At 39.3% G+C, this 16872-nt stretch overlaps 1 protein-coding gene across 1 annotated transcript in view; it reads left to right on the forward strand.

Annotated features, from left to right (window-relative positions):
• The window catches only part of THOC3 (THO complex subunit 3), a 92459-nt gene that overhangs the window by 49958 nt on the left and 25629 nt on the right, over positions 1-16872 (forward strand). Inside the window, exon 3 of the mRNA XM_081513735.1 lies at positions 293-395. Coding sequence (XP_081369861.1) covers positions 293-395 — 103 coding nt within the window. The remainder of the gene's footprint in view (positions 1-292; positions 396-16872) is intronic.

Below are 16872 nucleotides of genomic sequence, written 5' to 3' on the forward strand. Positions count from 1 at the left end.
TAATGATAGACGCCTTCTCAGTACAATTATTACTCAGAGCACACTAGGAGTCCAGGTGCAACTCTCGGAGGACAGACCACGTGCTCTGAGAACAAACAGCCATCCTTCTGGATGAAGGGTGCCTTTGGCCAGCTGCCAAGAGCCCTGGGAGGCTTTGTACAGGAGGCTTTGTAGCCTGGCCCTTCCCGCCTTCCTTTCAACTTGGGCTGGGTACAGCCTCACAGAGGTTCATGTTTCTCTCTTAATTACCCCTCAGGCTCTCCTCTCAGCCTGTCTTTCATTTCCACCACAGGCTTTCAGCCAGACAATTTGAACAGAATCTCATCTGGAGTGTGTTAACTCTTCTCCCCCGTTGCTGGCAGAAATCGAGGATCAGCTCTGCATTAGGAGAAGTTGTAAGTAAACAAACATTTGCTCTTATGTGGCCCCTCCTTCCATTCCATAGCCTTATCTTAGATTTTTATGGTTTCAAATCAGGGAACACAAGAGTATTTGGAAAAGACCTTTGTTGTTGTTCAGTTGCTAAGTGCTAAGCTGAGTCTGACTCTTTGTGACTCCATGGACTGCACCGTGCTAGGCTCCTCTGTCTTCCGCTGTCTCCTGGAGTTTGCTCAAATTCATGTCCATTGAGTTGGTGATGTTATCTAATTATCTCATCCTTCTCCTTTTGCTTTCAACCTCTCCCAGCATCAGGGTCTTTTCCAATGAGTTGACTCTTTGCATCAAGTGGCCAAAGTATTGGAGCTTCAGTTCCAGCAACAGTCCTTCCAATGAATATTCAGGGTTGATTTCCTTTAGGATTGACTGCTTGGATCTCCTTGCTGTCCAAGGGACTCTTGTGAGTCTTCTCCAACACCACAATTTGAAAGACCTTTGAAAGCATTTAATCCTCTCTACCCATTTTACAGCAGGGCAAATAGAAGATGTTAAGTTGCTCATGTTCACATAAGTAACTTGAGGATACAAATGGAGATGGAAATTAGGTCATCTGAATCTTAGTTCAAAACTCTACAATAACTCAGTACCTCAATCTTTCACATATTCCTTCAAAAATATGTATCAAGCAACTAACACCTTATGCCTAGTCCTTTTGTGGACACTGGAGAAAGAAAGATAAATAAGAAATGGTTTGCTCTCGCAGTGCTTATGAACTGTTTATCTATTTGTCCGTTGGTCATCCATCCATCAATGCATCTATTTCTTCATTCATCCATCCATCTCCTTTTTTTCCCTATCCATGTTTCATTCATCCCTTCATCTTCATCATTTTGTACATTTGTTCTGTCCATTCATTTCACCACTTATCTTACCATCAATTTGTTGGCACATCTATTCATTTGTTCGTTTATCCTCCTACCCATCTATCATCTGTTCCTGTTTCTATCAGTCTATATCTCTTTTGGTACACATATTGGTCTCATCATCATTCACAATTTCTTGTGTTATGTGGCTCTAGGTTTTTGGCTTGAGCTCAGGACTTAGATAAGTGAGAAGCATTTGTATTTCAGTCATTGTATGAACATATACTTTCTTGTATCTTGGTTAAATACTTAGGAGTAGAATGGCTAGATCATACAGTAGACATTGGTTAAATTTATAAGAAATTGCTAAAAAAAATTTCAATTAATTTTTACTCTTTTACATTTCTGCCAGTTCCTACATACCTTTCCCAACTTTTTGCACAGTCACACTTTTAAATTTTATCCATTGGACTTCTGTTCAAGATGGCAGAGTAGAAGGACATTCACTCATCTCCTCCTGTGAAAGCACCAAAATCGCAACTAGCTGGTGAACAACTATCAACAGGAGAATGCTGGAACTAACCAGAAAAGGATACCCCACATCCAAAGACAAAAAAGCAGCCTCAATGAGATGGTAGGAGGTTTGCAGTCATGATAAAATCAAACCCCATAACCAAGGGGTGGGCAACCACAAACTAGAGAACAATAATACCAAAGAACTTCTCCCAGTGTTGTGAAGGTTCTGAACCATACATGAGGCTCTCCATCCTGGGGATCAAACTGGGAATCCCCAGCAATCTGACCTTGAAGGCTAGCAGGATTTGATTATAGGACTTCCACAGGACTGGGGGAAAGAGACTCCACTCTTGGAGGGCACAAACAAAATCTTGTGCATGCCAAGACCTAGGGGGAAAGGAGCAGTGACCCCTCAGGAGACTAAATCAGACCTACGTGCTAGTTTTGGAGGGTGTCCTGTGGAGCCATGGGTTGGCAGAGGCTCACCATAGGGATGGGAGCACTGGTAACAGCAGGCCTGGAAGGTCCCCCTTGGTGTAAGTTCTCTTGGAGGTGATTATTAGCTCTACTGTAGAGTCCACAGACCCCAGGGCTGTTCCACCTCATGCCAAACAACTAACAGGGAGGGAGGGCAACCCCACATACTGGCAGATAATTGGACTAAAGCTTTACTGAGCAAGACCTTGCCCACCAGACCAAGACCCAATTTTCCCCACCCTGTCTCTCCCATCAGGAAGCTTACAAAAGCCTCTTAGCCTCATCCATCAGAAGGCAGACAGAAGAAGCAAGAAGAATCACAGTCCCACAGCAGCTAAAACAAAAACCACATTACAGAAAGTTAATCAGGATGATAAAAAAATAAAAAGTTACATCCCAGTTGAAGGGATAATATAAAACCCCAGAAAAACAACTAAATGAGGTGGAGACAGGCAACCTTTCAGGAAAAGAATTCAGAATAATGATAGTGAAGATGATCCAGGATCTCAGAACAGAATGGAGAAGATGAAAGAAAGGCTTACCAAAGACCTAGAAGAACTAAAAAACCAAACAAACAGAGATGAACAATACACTAGAAGGAATCAATAGCAGAATAACTGAGGCAGAAGGACAGATAAGTGACCTGGAGGACAGAATGGTGGAAATCACTGCTGTAGAACAGAATGCAAAAAAAAAAGAATGAAAAAAGTGAAGACAGCCTAGGAGACCTCTGGGACAACATTAAACACACAAATATTTGCATTATAAGAATCCCAGAGAGAGAAGAGAGAGAGAAAGGACCTAAGAAAATATTTGAAAAGATAATAGTTGAAAACTTCCCTAACATGGCAAAGTAAATAGCCAGCCAAATCCAGGAAGCACAGAGAGTCCCAGGCAGGATAAACTCAAGGAGGAACACACCAAGATACATAGTAATCAAACTGACAAAAATTAAAGACAGAGATAAAATATTAAAAGCAACAAGGGAAAAATGATAATATACAAGGGATTGCCCATCAGGCTATTGGATAATTTCTCAGCAGAAACTCTACAAGCCAGAAGGGTATGGCATGATATATTTAAGTGATGAAAGGAAAGAACCTACCACCAAGAATACTCTACCTAGCAAGATTCTCATTCAGATTTTTTATCTCTTTTTTTATAAATTTATTTTAATTGGAGGCTAATTACAATATTATGGTGATTTTTGCCATACATTGACATGAATCAGCCATGGGTGTACATGTGTCCCCCATCCCAAACCCCCCTCCCCCCTCCCTCCCTCCCCATTCCATCCCTCTGGGTTGTCCCAGTGCACCAGCTTTGAGTGCCCTGTTTCATGCATCGAACTTGGACTGGTCATCTATTTCACATATGGTAATATACTTGTTTCAATGCTATTCTCTCAAATCATCCCACCCTCACCTTCTCCCACAGAGTTGAAAAGTCTGTTCTTTGTATTTGTGTCTCTTTTGCTGTCTTGCATATAGGGTTGTCATTACCATCTTCCAAAATGCCATATATATGCGTTAATATACCGTATTGATGTTTTTCTTTCTGACTTACTTCACTCTGTATAATAATAGGCTCCAGCTTCATCCGCCTCATTAGAACTGACTCAAATGCGTTATTTTTAATAGCTGAGTAATATTTCATTGTGTATATGTACCACAACTTTCTTATCCATTCATCTGCCAAAGGACATCTGGGTCACTTCCATGTCCTAGCTATTGTAAACAGTGCTGCAATGAATATTTGGGTACTCGTGTCTCTTTCAATTCTGGTTTCCTTGGTGTGTATGCCCAGCAGTGGGATTGCTGGGTTATATGGCAGTTCTATTTCCAGTTTTTTAAAGACTCTCCACCTTGTTCTCCATAGTGGCTGTACTAGTTTGCATTCCCACCAACAGTGTAAGCAGGTTCCCTTTTCTCCACACTCTCCAGCATTTATTGTTATAGACTTTTTGATGGCAGCCATTATGACCAGAGTGAGATGGTACCTCATTGTGGTTTTGATTTGCATTTCTCTGATAATGAGTGATGTTGAGCATCTTTTCATGTGTGTGTTAGCCATCAGTGTGTCTTCTTTAGTGAAATGTCTATTTAGTTCTTTGGCCCATTTTTTGATTAGGTCGTTTATTTTTCTGGTATTGAGCTGCATGACCTGCTTGTATATTTTGGAGATTAATTCTTTGTCAGTTGTTTTGTTTGCTATTATTTTCTCCCATTCTGAAGGCTGTCTTTCACCTTGCTTACAGTTTCCTTCTTTGTGCAAAAGCTTTTAAGTTTAATTAGGTCCCACTTGTTTATTTTTGCTTTTATTTCCATTTCTCTGGGAGGTGGGTCATAGAGCATCTTGCTATGATTTATGTCAGTGAGTGTTATGCCTATGTTTTCCTCTAGGAGTTTTATAGTTTCTAGTCTTACATGTAGATCTTTAATCCATTTTGAGTTTATTTTAGTGTGTGGTGTTAGAAAGTGTTCTAGTTTCATTCTTTTACAGGTGGTTGACCAGTTTTCCAGCACCATTTGTTAAAGAGATTGTCTTTTAGCCATTGTATATTTTTGTCTCCTTTATCAAAGATAAGGTGTCCATAGGTGCATGGGTTTATCTCTGGGCTTTCTATTATGTTCCATTGATCTATATTTCTGTCTTTCTGCCAGTACCATACTGTCTTGATGATTGTAACTTTGTAGTATAGCCTGAAGTCAGGCAATTTGATTCCTCCAATTCCATTCTTTTTTCTCAAGATTGTTTTGGCTATTCGAGGTTTTTTGCATTTCCATACAAATTGTGAAATTATTTTTTCTAGTTCTGTGAAAAATACCGTTGGCAGCTTGATAGGGATTGCATTGAATCTATAGATTGCTTTGGGTAGTATACTCATTTTCACTATATTGATTCTTCTGATCCATGAACATGGTTTCTTTCTTCATCTATCTGTGTCATCTTTGATTTCTTTCATCAGTGTTTTATAGTTTTCTATATATAGGTCTTTTGTTTCTTTAGGTAAATTTATTCCTAAGTATTTTATTCTTTTCGTTGCAGTGGTTAATGGAATTGTTTCCTTAATTTCTCTTTCTTTTTCTCATTGTTAGTGTATAGAAATGCAAGGATTTCTGTGTGTTAATTTTATATCCTGCAACTTTACTATATTCATTGATTAGCTCTAGTAATTTTCTGGTGGAGTCTTTAGGGTTTTCTACGTAGAGGATCATGTCATCTGCAAACAGTGAGAGTTTTACTACTTCTTTTCCAATCTGGATTCCTTTTATTTCTTTTTCTTCCCTGATTGCTGTGGCTAAAACTTCCAAAACTATGTTGAATAGTAGTTTGAATAGGTGAAGGTGGGCACCCTTGTCTTGTTCCTGACTTTAGAGGAAATGCTTTCAATTTTTTGCCAATGAGGATAATGTTTGCTGTGGTTTTATCATAGATGGCTTTTATTATGTTGAGGTATGCCTCAACATGCCTGCTTTTTATTCCTGCTTTCTGGAGAGTTTTAATCATAAATAGGTGTTGAATTTTGTCAAAGGCTTTCTCTGCATCTATTGAGATAATCTGCTCTGATTTTTATGATTTCTTTCCTTCTGCTAACTTTGGGGTTCTTCAATTCTTCTTTTTCTAGTTGCTTTAGGTGTAAAGTTAGCTTATTTATTTGATGTTTCTCTTGTTTCTTGAGGTAAGCTTGTATTGCTATGAACCTTTTTCTTAGCACTGGTTTTACTGAATCCCATTGGTCTTAGGTTGTCCTGTTTTCATTTTCATTTGTTTCTATGCATATTTTCATTTCCATTATGATTTATTCTGTGATGTTTGTTATTCAGAAGCATGTTGTTTAGCCTCTGTATGTTTGTATTTGTAATAGTTATTTTTCCTGTAGTTGACATCTAATCTTACTGCATTGTGGTCAGAAAAGATGCTTGAAATGATTTCAATTTTTTTGAATTTATCAAGGCTAGATTTATGGCCCAGGATGTGATCTATCCTAGAGAATGTTTCGTGTGCAATTGAGAAAAAGGTGAAATTCATTGTTTTTTGAGTGAAATGTCCTATAGATATCAATTAGGTCTAATGGTCCACTGTATCATTTAAAGCTTCTGTTTCCTTGCTAATTTTCTGTTTGGCTGATCTATCCACAGGTGTGAGTGGGGTATTAAAGTCTCCCACTATTATTGTGGTACTGTTAATTTCCCCTTTCATACTTGCTAGCATTTGCCTTACGTATTAAGGTGTTCCTATGTTGGGTGCATACATATTTATAATTGTTATATTGCCTTCTTGGATTGATCCTTTGATCATTATGTAGTGTCCTTCTTTGTCTCTTTTCACAGTCTTTGTTTCAAAGTCTATTGTATCTGATATGAGTATTGCTACTCCTGCTTACTTTTGGTCTCTATTTGCATGAAATATCTTTTTCCAGCCCTTCACTTTCAGTCTGTATGTGTCCCTTGTTTCGAGGTGGTCTCTTGTAGACAACATATATAGGGGTCTTGTTTTTGTATCCATTCAGCCAGTCCTTGTCTTTTGGTTGGGGCATTCAACCCATTTACATTTCAGGTAATTATTGATAAGTATGATCCCGTTGCCATTTACTTTGTTGTTTTGGGTTCGATTTTATAAATCTTTTCTGTGTTTCCTGTCTAGAGAAGATCCTTTAGCATTTGTTGAAGAGCTGGTTTGGTGGTGCTGAATTCTCTCAGCTTTTGCTTGTCTGTAAAGCTTTTGATTTTTCCTTCATATCTGAATGAGATCTTTGCTGGGTACAGTAATCTGGGTTGTAGGTTTTTCTCTTTCCTTACTTAAAGTATGTCCTGCCATTCCCTTCTGGCCTGAAGAGTTTCTATTGAAAGATCAGCTGTTATCCTTATGGGGATCCCTTGTGTGTCATTTGTTGCTTTTCCCTTGCTGCTTTTAATATTTCCTCTTTGTGTTTGATCTTCATTAGTTTGATTAATATGTGTCTTGGGGTGTTTTGCCTTGGGTTTATCCTGTTTGGGACTCTCTGGGTTTCTTGGACTTGGGTGGCTATTTCCTTTCCCATTTTAGGAAAGTTTTCAACTATTATCTTCTCAAGTATTTTCTCATTCCCTTTCATTTTGTCTTCTTCTTCTGGAACACCTATGATTCAAATGTTGGGGCATTTACCATTGTCCCAGAGGTCTCTGAGATTGTCCTCATTTCTTTTAATTCTTTTTTCCTCTCTGCTTCATTTATCTCAACCATTCTATCTTCCACCTCATTTATCTTCTCTTCTGCCTCAGTTATTCTACTGTTGGTTCCCTCTGGAGTGCTTTTGATCTCAGTTATTGCATTATTCATTATTGACTGACTCTTCTCTACTTTTTCTAACTCCTTGTTAAACATTTTTTGCATCTTCTCAATCCTTGTCTCCAAGATATTTATCTGTAACTCTATTTTGTTTTCAAAATTTTTGGATCATCTTTACTATCATTATTCTGAATTCTTTTTCAGGTAGACTCCCTATCTTCTCTTCTTTGGTTTGCTGGATATTTATCATGTTCCTTTACTTGCTGAATATTTCTCTGCCTTTACATTTTGTTCAGATTGCTGTGTTTGGGGAACCCTTTATGTAGGCTGGATGTTCATCAGTTCAGTTCAGTCGCTCAGTCGTGTCTGACTCTTTGTGACCCCATGGACTGCAGCACGCCAGAATTCCCTGTCCATCACCCACTCCTGGAGCTTACCAAAATCATTTCCATTGAGTCGGTGATGCCATCCAACCATTTCATCCTCTGTCATCCCCTTCTCCTGCCTTCAATCCTTCCCAGCATCAGTGTCTTTTCAAATGAGTCTGTTCTTCACATCAGGTGGCCAGAGTATTGGAGTTTCATCTTTAGCATCAGTCCTTCCAATGAATATTCAGGACTGATTTCCTTTAGGATGAACTGGTTGGATCTCCTTGCAGTCCAAGGGACTCTCAAGAGTCTTCTCCAACACCAAAAGCATCGATTCTTTGGTGCTCAATTTTCTTTATAGTCCAGCTCATCCATACATGATTATTGGAAAAATCTTAGCTTTGACTAGACAGACCTTTGTTGGCAAAGTAATGTTTCTACCTTTTAATATTCTGTCTAGGTTTGTCATAACTTTTCTTCCAAGGAGCAAGCGTCTTTTAATTTCATGGCTGCAGTCACCATCTGCTGTGATTCCTCTTATTGTAGAGTCTGCTCCCTGTAGGTGAGGTTGGAGTAGAGGCTTGTCAAAGTTTCCTGATTGGAGGAGCTTATGTCTATGTTCTGGTGCGTGGAGTTGGATCTCTTTTCTCTGGAGTGCATTGAAGTGTCCAGTAGTTTGTTTCATTTTTTCTATTTAATATTCAGTGCTCCCTTTTCATTTAGTTTATGTTTTCCCGTTTCTCCATCTCTTCTTTTTTTATATATATATTCTTTCTCAAGCCTTTATCAAACATAGTAGAAAAACTTTTGTATACATATATATATAAATAGTATGTATATTATATATATTTTAGAAAACATGAATTTTTGCCTAACTAAAAAATTTATGATATTTTGATTCCATTAGTTTGACTTAGTATGAATAGAATGCTAGATTTCTAATTAAAAAAAAAAGCAAGTGACAAAGGTTTACTGTATAGCACAGGAAACTATAGTCAATATCTTGTAATAACCTAAATGGAAAATAATTTGACAAATAATATATGTGTATATGTATAACTGAATCATCGTGCTGTGCACCTGAAGCATTGTAAGTCAACTATACTTCAATAAAATATATGTATATTATGAAAAATGAAAAAACCCAAAATTATCCATTGTAATAGATATGATTTTAATTTTGTTGTTCCCTTAATGATAAAAGCTGGTGAGCTCCTTTTCATGTGCTTATTTGCTATCCATTTATCATTTTGGCAAAGTGTGTGCAAATATTTTGCACATTAAAAACTAAATTGCTTATATTCTTATTATTGAGTCATATTTTTAAAATGTACATATATTCTTCATTGAAGTCCTTTATCAGACATACACTTTGCAGATACTTTTTTCTCCATCTGTGATTTGTCTTTTCATTCTCTTAATAGTATTTTTTAAAGAACAGAGTACATTAATTTTGGTGAACTCCAGTTTATTGTTTTTGCTTTGGCTCCATCCCATCATTCTTTCTGGAGTTATTTCTCCACTAATCTCCAGTAGCATATTGGGCACCTACAGACCTGGGGAATTCATCTTTCAGTATCCTATCATTTTGCCTTTTCATGCTGTCCATGGGGTTCTCAAGGCAAGAATACTGCAGTGGTTTGCCATACCCTTCTCCAGTGGACCACATTCTGTCAGACCCCTCCACCATGACCCGTCTGTCCTGGGTGGCCCCACACGGCATGGCTTAGTTTCATTGAGTTAGACAAGGCTGTGGTCCGTGTGATCAGACTGGCTAGTTTTCTGTGATTAGGGTTTCAGTGTGTCTGCCCTCTGATGCCCTCTCACAAAACCTACCATCCACTTGGGTTTCTCTTACAAAATAATTCTGTTTCAATTTAAAAGACTCATTAATCTCCCGAGGTGTTCCCCTACCCCCATTCGTGACAAAGGTACTATAAAAATCTGCTATTTCACATCTGGTCTAACTTAATTCTTAAAATACAGTCTTACTTCCCTAGCTTCACGTTAGGGAAATCTTAAATTTAGTTAGGAGTCCTTGCTTATTTCTAGATAAATGCTGTTTAAATTTTCCAGCGGTTCACAAACAAAAAGGGTTCGTTTATTCCCAGAGGGATAAAAAAACACAGGACAACGTTGTCTTTGGATGAAAACAACCAAAAACTTTCATTTCTGAATGTACAAGTGGGTGTGATAACTCGGAACAAAGCAAACAGTCTGGGAACCCTAGGGGAACATGACCTACAGACTCGGTCTCAGCTCATGCTCAAAGGTTGAGTGTGTGGAATACAAAATGATCAAAATTCTATTTACTTACAGAATGGTGGGCGCCAAAGACACTTTAAAAAAGACTGTGGTTAGGCTACCACGAAGCACAGTGAAGACTGTGGCTGAAGGAATTTGGGGTGCTCTGGGCTCTTCCAGTCACTACAACATGTTTGGGGAGCAGACCCTGTAAAACTTTTTGCCACTTCTATCTCTGCATTTGCCCTGATCAGTACCTTGTTCACTCATGGGCACGTGGGTGATTGGGGTGTCTTGCCTGAGGGTGAGTGAGGAGGACCCTTGAGCAAGCCCCCACAGGGACCGTCACAGGAATTTCTCCCCAAAGGAGCCCGGAAAACCAGGAAGAGGACAGCAAAAAAGCCCCACGTTACTCGTTATTTTTTCATTTTTTGGTCATCTCATGCAATATGCAGGATCTTAGTTCCCTGTTGTCGTTGTGCAGTTGCTAAATCCTGTCCAACCCTATGCGATCCCGTTAACTGTAGCCCGCCAGGCTCCTCTGTCCATGGAATTTCCCAGGCAAGAATACTGGTGTGGGTTGCCATTTCCTTCTCCAGGGGATATTCCTGACCCAGGAATGGAAACCATGCCCCTTGCTCTGGAAGCAGTTGTGGATGTGACTGGTGATAGAAGCAAGGTCTGATGCTGTAAAGAGCAATATTGCATAGGAACCTGGAATGTTAGGTCCATGAGTCAAGGCAAACTGGAAGTGATCAAACAGGAGATGGCAAGAGTGAACGTCGACATTCTAGGAATCAGCAAACTAAAATGGACTGGAATGGGTGAATTTGACTCAGATGACCATTGTATCTACTACTGTGGGCAGGAATCCCTTAGAAGAAATGGAGTAGCCATCATGGTCAACAAGAGTCTGAAATGCAGTACTTGGATGCAATCTCAAAAACGACAGAATGATCTCTGTTCATTTCCAAGGCAAACCATTCAATATCACGGTAATCCGAGCCTATGCCTTGACCAGTAACGCTGAAGAAGCTGAAGTTGAACGGTTCTATGAAAATCTACAAGACCTTTTAGAACTAACACCCGGAAAGGATGTCCTTATCATTATAGGGGAATGGAATGAAAAAGTAGGAAGTCAAGAAATGACTGGAGTAACAGGCAAATTTGGCCTTGCAGTACAGAATGAAGCAAGGCAAACGCTAGTAGAGTTCTGCCAAGAGAACGCACCGGTCATAGCAAACACCCTCTTCCAACAACACAAGAGAAGACTCTATACATGAACATCACCAGATGGCCAACACCGAAATCAGATTGATTATATTATTTGCAGCCAAAGATGGAAAGGCTCTATACAGTCAGCAAAAACAAGACCGGGAGCTGACTGTGGCTCAGATCGTGAACTCCTTATTGCCAGATTCAGACTGATATTGAAGAAAGTAGGGAAAATCACTAGGCCATTCAGGTATGACCTAAATCAAATCCCTTATGATTATACAGTGGAAGTGAGAAATAGATTGAAGGGACTAGATCTGATAGACAGAGTGCCTGATGAACGATGGACGGAGGTTCATGACATTGTACAGGAGACAGGGATCAAGACCATCCCCATGGAAAAGAAATGCAAAAAAGCAAATGGCTGTCTGAGGAGGCCTTACAAATAGCTGTGAAAAGAAGAGAAGCAAAAAGCAAAGGAGAAAAGGAAAGATAGAAGCATCTGAATGCAGAGTTCCAAAGAATAGCAAGGAGAGATAAGAAAGCCTTCCTCCACGATCAATGCAAAGAAGTAGAGGAAAACAACAGAATGGGAAAGACTAGAGATCTCTTCAAGAAAATTAGAGATACCAAGGGAACATTTCATGCAAAGATGGGCTCAATAAAGGACAGAAATGGTATAGACCTAACAGACGCAGAAGATATTAAGAAGAGGTGGCAAGAATACACAGAAGAACTCTACAAAAAAGATCTTCATGACCCAGATAATCACGATGGTGTGATCACTCCCCTAGAGCTAGACATCCTAGAATGTGAAATCAAGTGGGCCTTAGGAAGCATCACTACAAACAAAGCTAGTGAAGGTGATGGAATTCCAGTTGAGCTATTTCAAATCCTGAAAGATGATGCTGTGAAAGTGCTGCACTCAATATGCCAGCAAATCTGGAAAACTGAGCAGTGGCCACAGGACTGGAAAAGGTCAGTTTTCATTCCAATCCCAAAAAAAGGCAATGCTAAAGAATGCTCAAACTACCTCACAATTGCACTCATCTCACACTCTGGTAAGTAATGCTCAAAATTCTCCAAGCCAGGCTTCAGCAATACATGAGCCATGAACTTCCAGATGTTCAAGCTGGTTTTAGAAAAGGCAGAGGAACCAGAGATCAAATTGCCAACATCCAGTGGATCATCGAAAAAGCAAGAGAGTTCCAGAAAAACATCTATTTCTGCTTTATTGACTATGCCAAAGCATTTGCTTGTGTGGATCACAATAAACTGTGGAAAATTCTGAAAGAGGTGGGAATACCAGACCACCTGACCTGCCTCTTGAGATACCTGTATGCAGGTCAGGAAGCAACAGTTAGAACTGGTTCCTAATAGGAAAAGGAGTACATCAAGGCTGTATATTGTCACCCTGCTTATTTAACTTATATGCAGAGTACATCATGAGAAACGCTGGGCTGGAGGAAGCACAAGCTGGAATCAAGATTGCTGGGAGAAATATCAATAACCTCAGATATGCAGATGACACCACCCTTATGGCAGAAAGTGAAGAAGAACTAAAGAGCCTCTTGATGAAAGTGAAAGAGGAGAGTGAAAAAGTTGGCTTAAAGCTCAACATTCAGAAAACTAAAATCATGGCATCTGGTCCCATCACTTCATGGCAAATAGATGGGGAAACAGTGGAAACAGTGTCAGACTTTATTTTTTGAGGCTCCAAAATCACTGCAAATGGTGATTGCAGACATGAAATTAAAAGATGCTTACTCCTTGGAAGGAAAGTTTTGACCAACCTAGACAACATATTAAAAAGCAGAGACATTACTTTGCCAACAAAGGTCCGTCTAGTCAAGGCTATGGTTTTTCCAGTAGTCACGTACGGATGTGAGAGTTGGACTATAAAGAAAGCTGAGTGCCAAAGAATTGATGCTGTTAAACTGTGTTGTTGGAGAAGACTCCTGAGAGTCCCTTGGACTGCAAGGAGATCCAACCAGTCCATCCTAAAGGAGATCAGTCCTGGGTGTTCGTTGGAAGGACTGATGTTGAAGTTGAAACTCCAATACTTTGGCCACCTGATGCGAAGAGTTGACTCATTGGAAAAGATCCTAATGCTGGGAAGGGTTGAGGGCAGGAGGAGAAGCGTACAAAAGAGGATGAGATGGCTGGATGGCATCACTGACTTGATGGACGTGAGTTTGGGTAAACTCTGGGAGTTGGTGATGGACAGGGAGGCCTGGAGTGCTGCAGTCCATGGGGTCACAAAGAGTCAGATATGACCTAATGGCTGAACAACAACAAAAAGGCTATTTACATTTAATGTGATTGTTCATGTGGTTATGGTTGAGTTTATCATCTTGCTCCTTTTTTTCTATTTGTTCCATCTGTTGTTATTTAAATGTTTGTTTTAGGGTTTATAGTATATATTTTTATCTTATCACAGTCTACCTACAAGTGACATTAAAACATTTCATATATAATATAAGAATCTTACTGTATTATAGTTTCATTTCTTCCTTCTCAGACTATATGCTATTATTGTCATATATTTTACTTCTACACATATTATAAATCCCACAGTATATTGTTATTTTTATTTACATAAACTAGCTTTTAAAAATATTTAAATGATAAGAAAGCAATCATATGTAGTAACCTATGTAGTTATCACTTCTGGGGTTCTTCATTCCTTCGTGTAGATTTGCATTTCCATATAGTGTCATTTTGCTTCTGCCTGAAGGACTTCCTTTAGCATTTCTTATAGTACAGACCAGCTGGTACTAAATTATTTCAGCATTTCTTTGTATGATAAAGCATTTCTCATTGGGTTTGGAAAGGTATTTATAATGGATACAGAATTCTACACTGACAGTTTTTGTTTCTTTCAGTACTTTAAGGATAAGTGTCATTCTCTCGTCACCTGCATTGTTTATGATGGTCAATCTGCTGTCATCTTTTTCTTTGTTTCTCTCTATATAATGTCTTTTTCCTCCTCTGGTTACTTTAACATTTTCCTCTTAATTACTGGTTTTGTATTTTTATTATGTACCTTGGGTTAGTTTTCTTCATTATTTGTGCTTGGGTTTTGTTGATCTTCCTGGATCTATGAGTCTATAAATTTCATCATATTTGAAAAATTTTTAGTAATTTTTCTGTCCTCCTTCAGGTGCTCTGTTTACGCATATACAGTTGGCCTCCATATCTTCAGGTTCTATGGCTATGGATTCAACCAACCATGGATTGAAAATACTATTCAACTGAGGTTGGTTGAATCCACAGAGATGAATCTGTGGAAGTGGAGGGCTGACTGGAAGGGACCCAAGCATCCTGCAGGTGGTCTTGGAACTAATCCCTGAAGATACTAAAGGGTGATTCTATTAGGCTCCTTAAAGTTGTTGCACAGCTTACTGGTGCTCTTAAACAAATTTTTTCCTCTTTCTGTTTTATTTTAGATAATAAATATTGCTATGTTCTCAAGTTCACTTTTTCTTCTGCAGTGTCTAATCTGCCATTAATCTTCTCTATTGTATTTTATGTCTTAGACATTGTAGTTTTCATTTCTAGAAGTTTAGTTTGGGTCTTTTAAAAATATCACCATATCATCCATGTCTTGTCTTAACTTTTTGGGTCTATGGAGTATAGTTACAGTTATCATAGCCATCTGATGTTCTTATCAGCTTTTTCTGTCATTTCAGAGTCCATTTAGATTGGCCAATTTTTCTCCTCATTATTGGTTATCTTTTCCTGCTGCTTTCTATGGTGTTAATCAGATTAGATGCCAGATGTGAATTTTACCTTGCTCTTTGCAAGATATTTAAGTACTTCCATAAATATTCTAAAGCTTTGTTTAGGGATGAAGCTAAGTTACTTAGAAAAACATTGATTCTTTCAGGTCTTACTCTCAAGATTTTTTAGGTGTGATAGGAGTAGTAATTTTTCTAGGGCTAATCATTCTCCATTACTGAGGCAAGACCTTTTTACTTATACTATGCAGGGCCCCATGAATTGTTAGGTTTTCTAATCTGACGGATAGGATCAGGTACTCTTCTCAGCCCTCTGTGAACTCAGGTACTGTTCTCACTCTTCCTGTTAGACAATTTCTCTTTCATCTCTGCTAGTTTCCTTTTACATGTGCAACCGATCAGTTCTCTGCCTTATTCCCAAGACAGACACTCCACAGATGTCTGGAGATTTCTTTCCAACTTTGTTCTGTCTGTTAATCTGTCTTGTGAACACTAGCTGCCTTTGTCTTCCCAGCTGCTCAACTCTGTCTCCCCAACTCCAAGAGTCCAACTATTCCTTCTTGTTTCCTTCTCCCTGCGCCTGAACAGTGCTCAAGGCAGTATGCTAGGGCAGTCATAGAGCTCACCTTGACTGTTTTCTGTCTTACATGGTTCATTACCATTATTGCCTGAGGTCCACTCTCTTGAAAACTGTTGTTTCATACTTTTTCGGTTTTTCCTTTCTGTTGTGTCAGATGGGAGGTGCAATCTGTTCCATTACTTCATCTGGCTGGAAGCAGAAGTGTCCATTACCTTTTTATTCTGTTATTCTTCTTTTAAAACTCACCATAGTAGCGATCTTTCTCCATAAAAACCAACAGCTTGACAAAGTGTGTTCCATAATCCTTTGATTGCTTTGCTTCTCAAAGCAAAACATTGCTTTGCTTCTCAAAGCAGGTTCTTCTCAAAGAACTGATCAGTTGCACATGTATAATGAAACTACCAGAGATGAAAGAGAAATTGTCTAAAAGGAAGAGTGAGAACAGTACCTGAGTTCACAGAGGGCTGAGAAGAGTACCTGATCCTACCTGATGATCTGAGGTGTTGTCAGATCATCCCATTTTACAGATATGGGAACCAAGCCTCAGAGAGGTTAAGGGACTTATCCAAAGTCATGTGGTCTATAAATGAGTAAGCCTATGTCCCCACTACACTGTGTTGCCCTTGTAGTTCCCAGGAGGGTCAATAGAGCCACATGAAGTAAGGCTTGTCTTTGTCATATTTTTTAAAGTGTTTGGTGGGAGAGATAAATAGGTAGATTCAGAGAATATTTTCCAGATCACAGAGCTAATGAGCCTGGTACTTAGAGACAGTTAAGGGTCTCAGTGAGTCATCTTCTAACTGCACTTACCCTTGACTCACTTCCAAGGAAGGGAGTATGTCTTCTAGCCAGATAGGAGAATTGGGCTTTTTTAAAGAGCTGTAGAATTGGGGGCCTAAACCCTCTAGAAAAAGAGAGCGTTACTGACTGCTCAGTAGTAGGGTGTGTGTGGGTGAAGGGGAGGCAGGAGCACCAGACGGCCAAGCGTGGACTTGTGAAAGCTGTGGGGTGAGGGTGCTGAAGTGGGGGTTATAGGTGCAGCTGGCTCCCTATCCCTCTCCACCCCTCTCCTGGATTGTATGATTCTCCCTGCTTCTCCCCTTCTTCTGAGTGAAAAAGGTAGGGAATAGAATAATGAAACTATGAGTAGGTGAGGTGTTAGGGAGACAGCTTGCTAGGGTGGGCAGCACAAATGCCGGGAAGGTGGGGAGGGAGGTGGT

This window comes from Giraffa tippelskirchi, chromosome 7 (genome assembly GCF_054371585.1).
Source record: "Giraffa tippelskirchi isolate mGirTip1 chromosome 7, T2T-mGirTip1v1.2.pri, whole genome shotgun sequence".
Taxonomy (NCBI): Eukaryota; Metazoa; Chordata; class Mammalia; order Artiodactyla; family Giraffidae; genus Giraffa; species Giraffa tippelskirchi.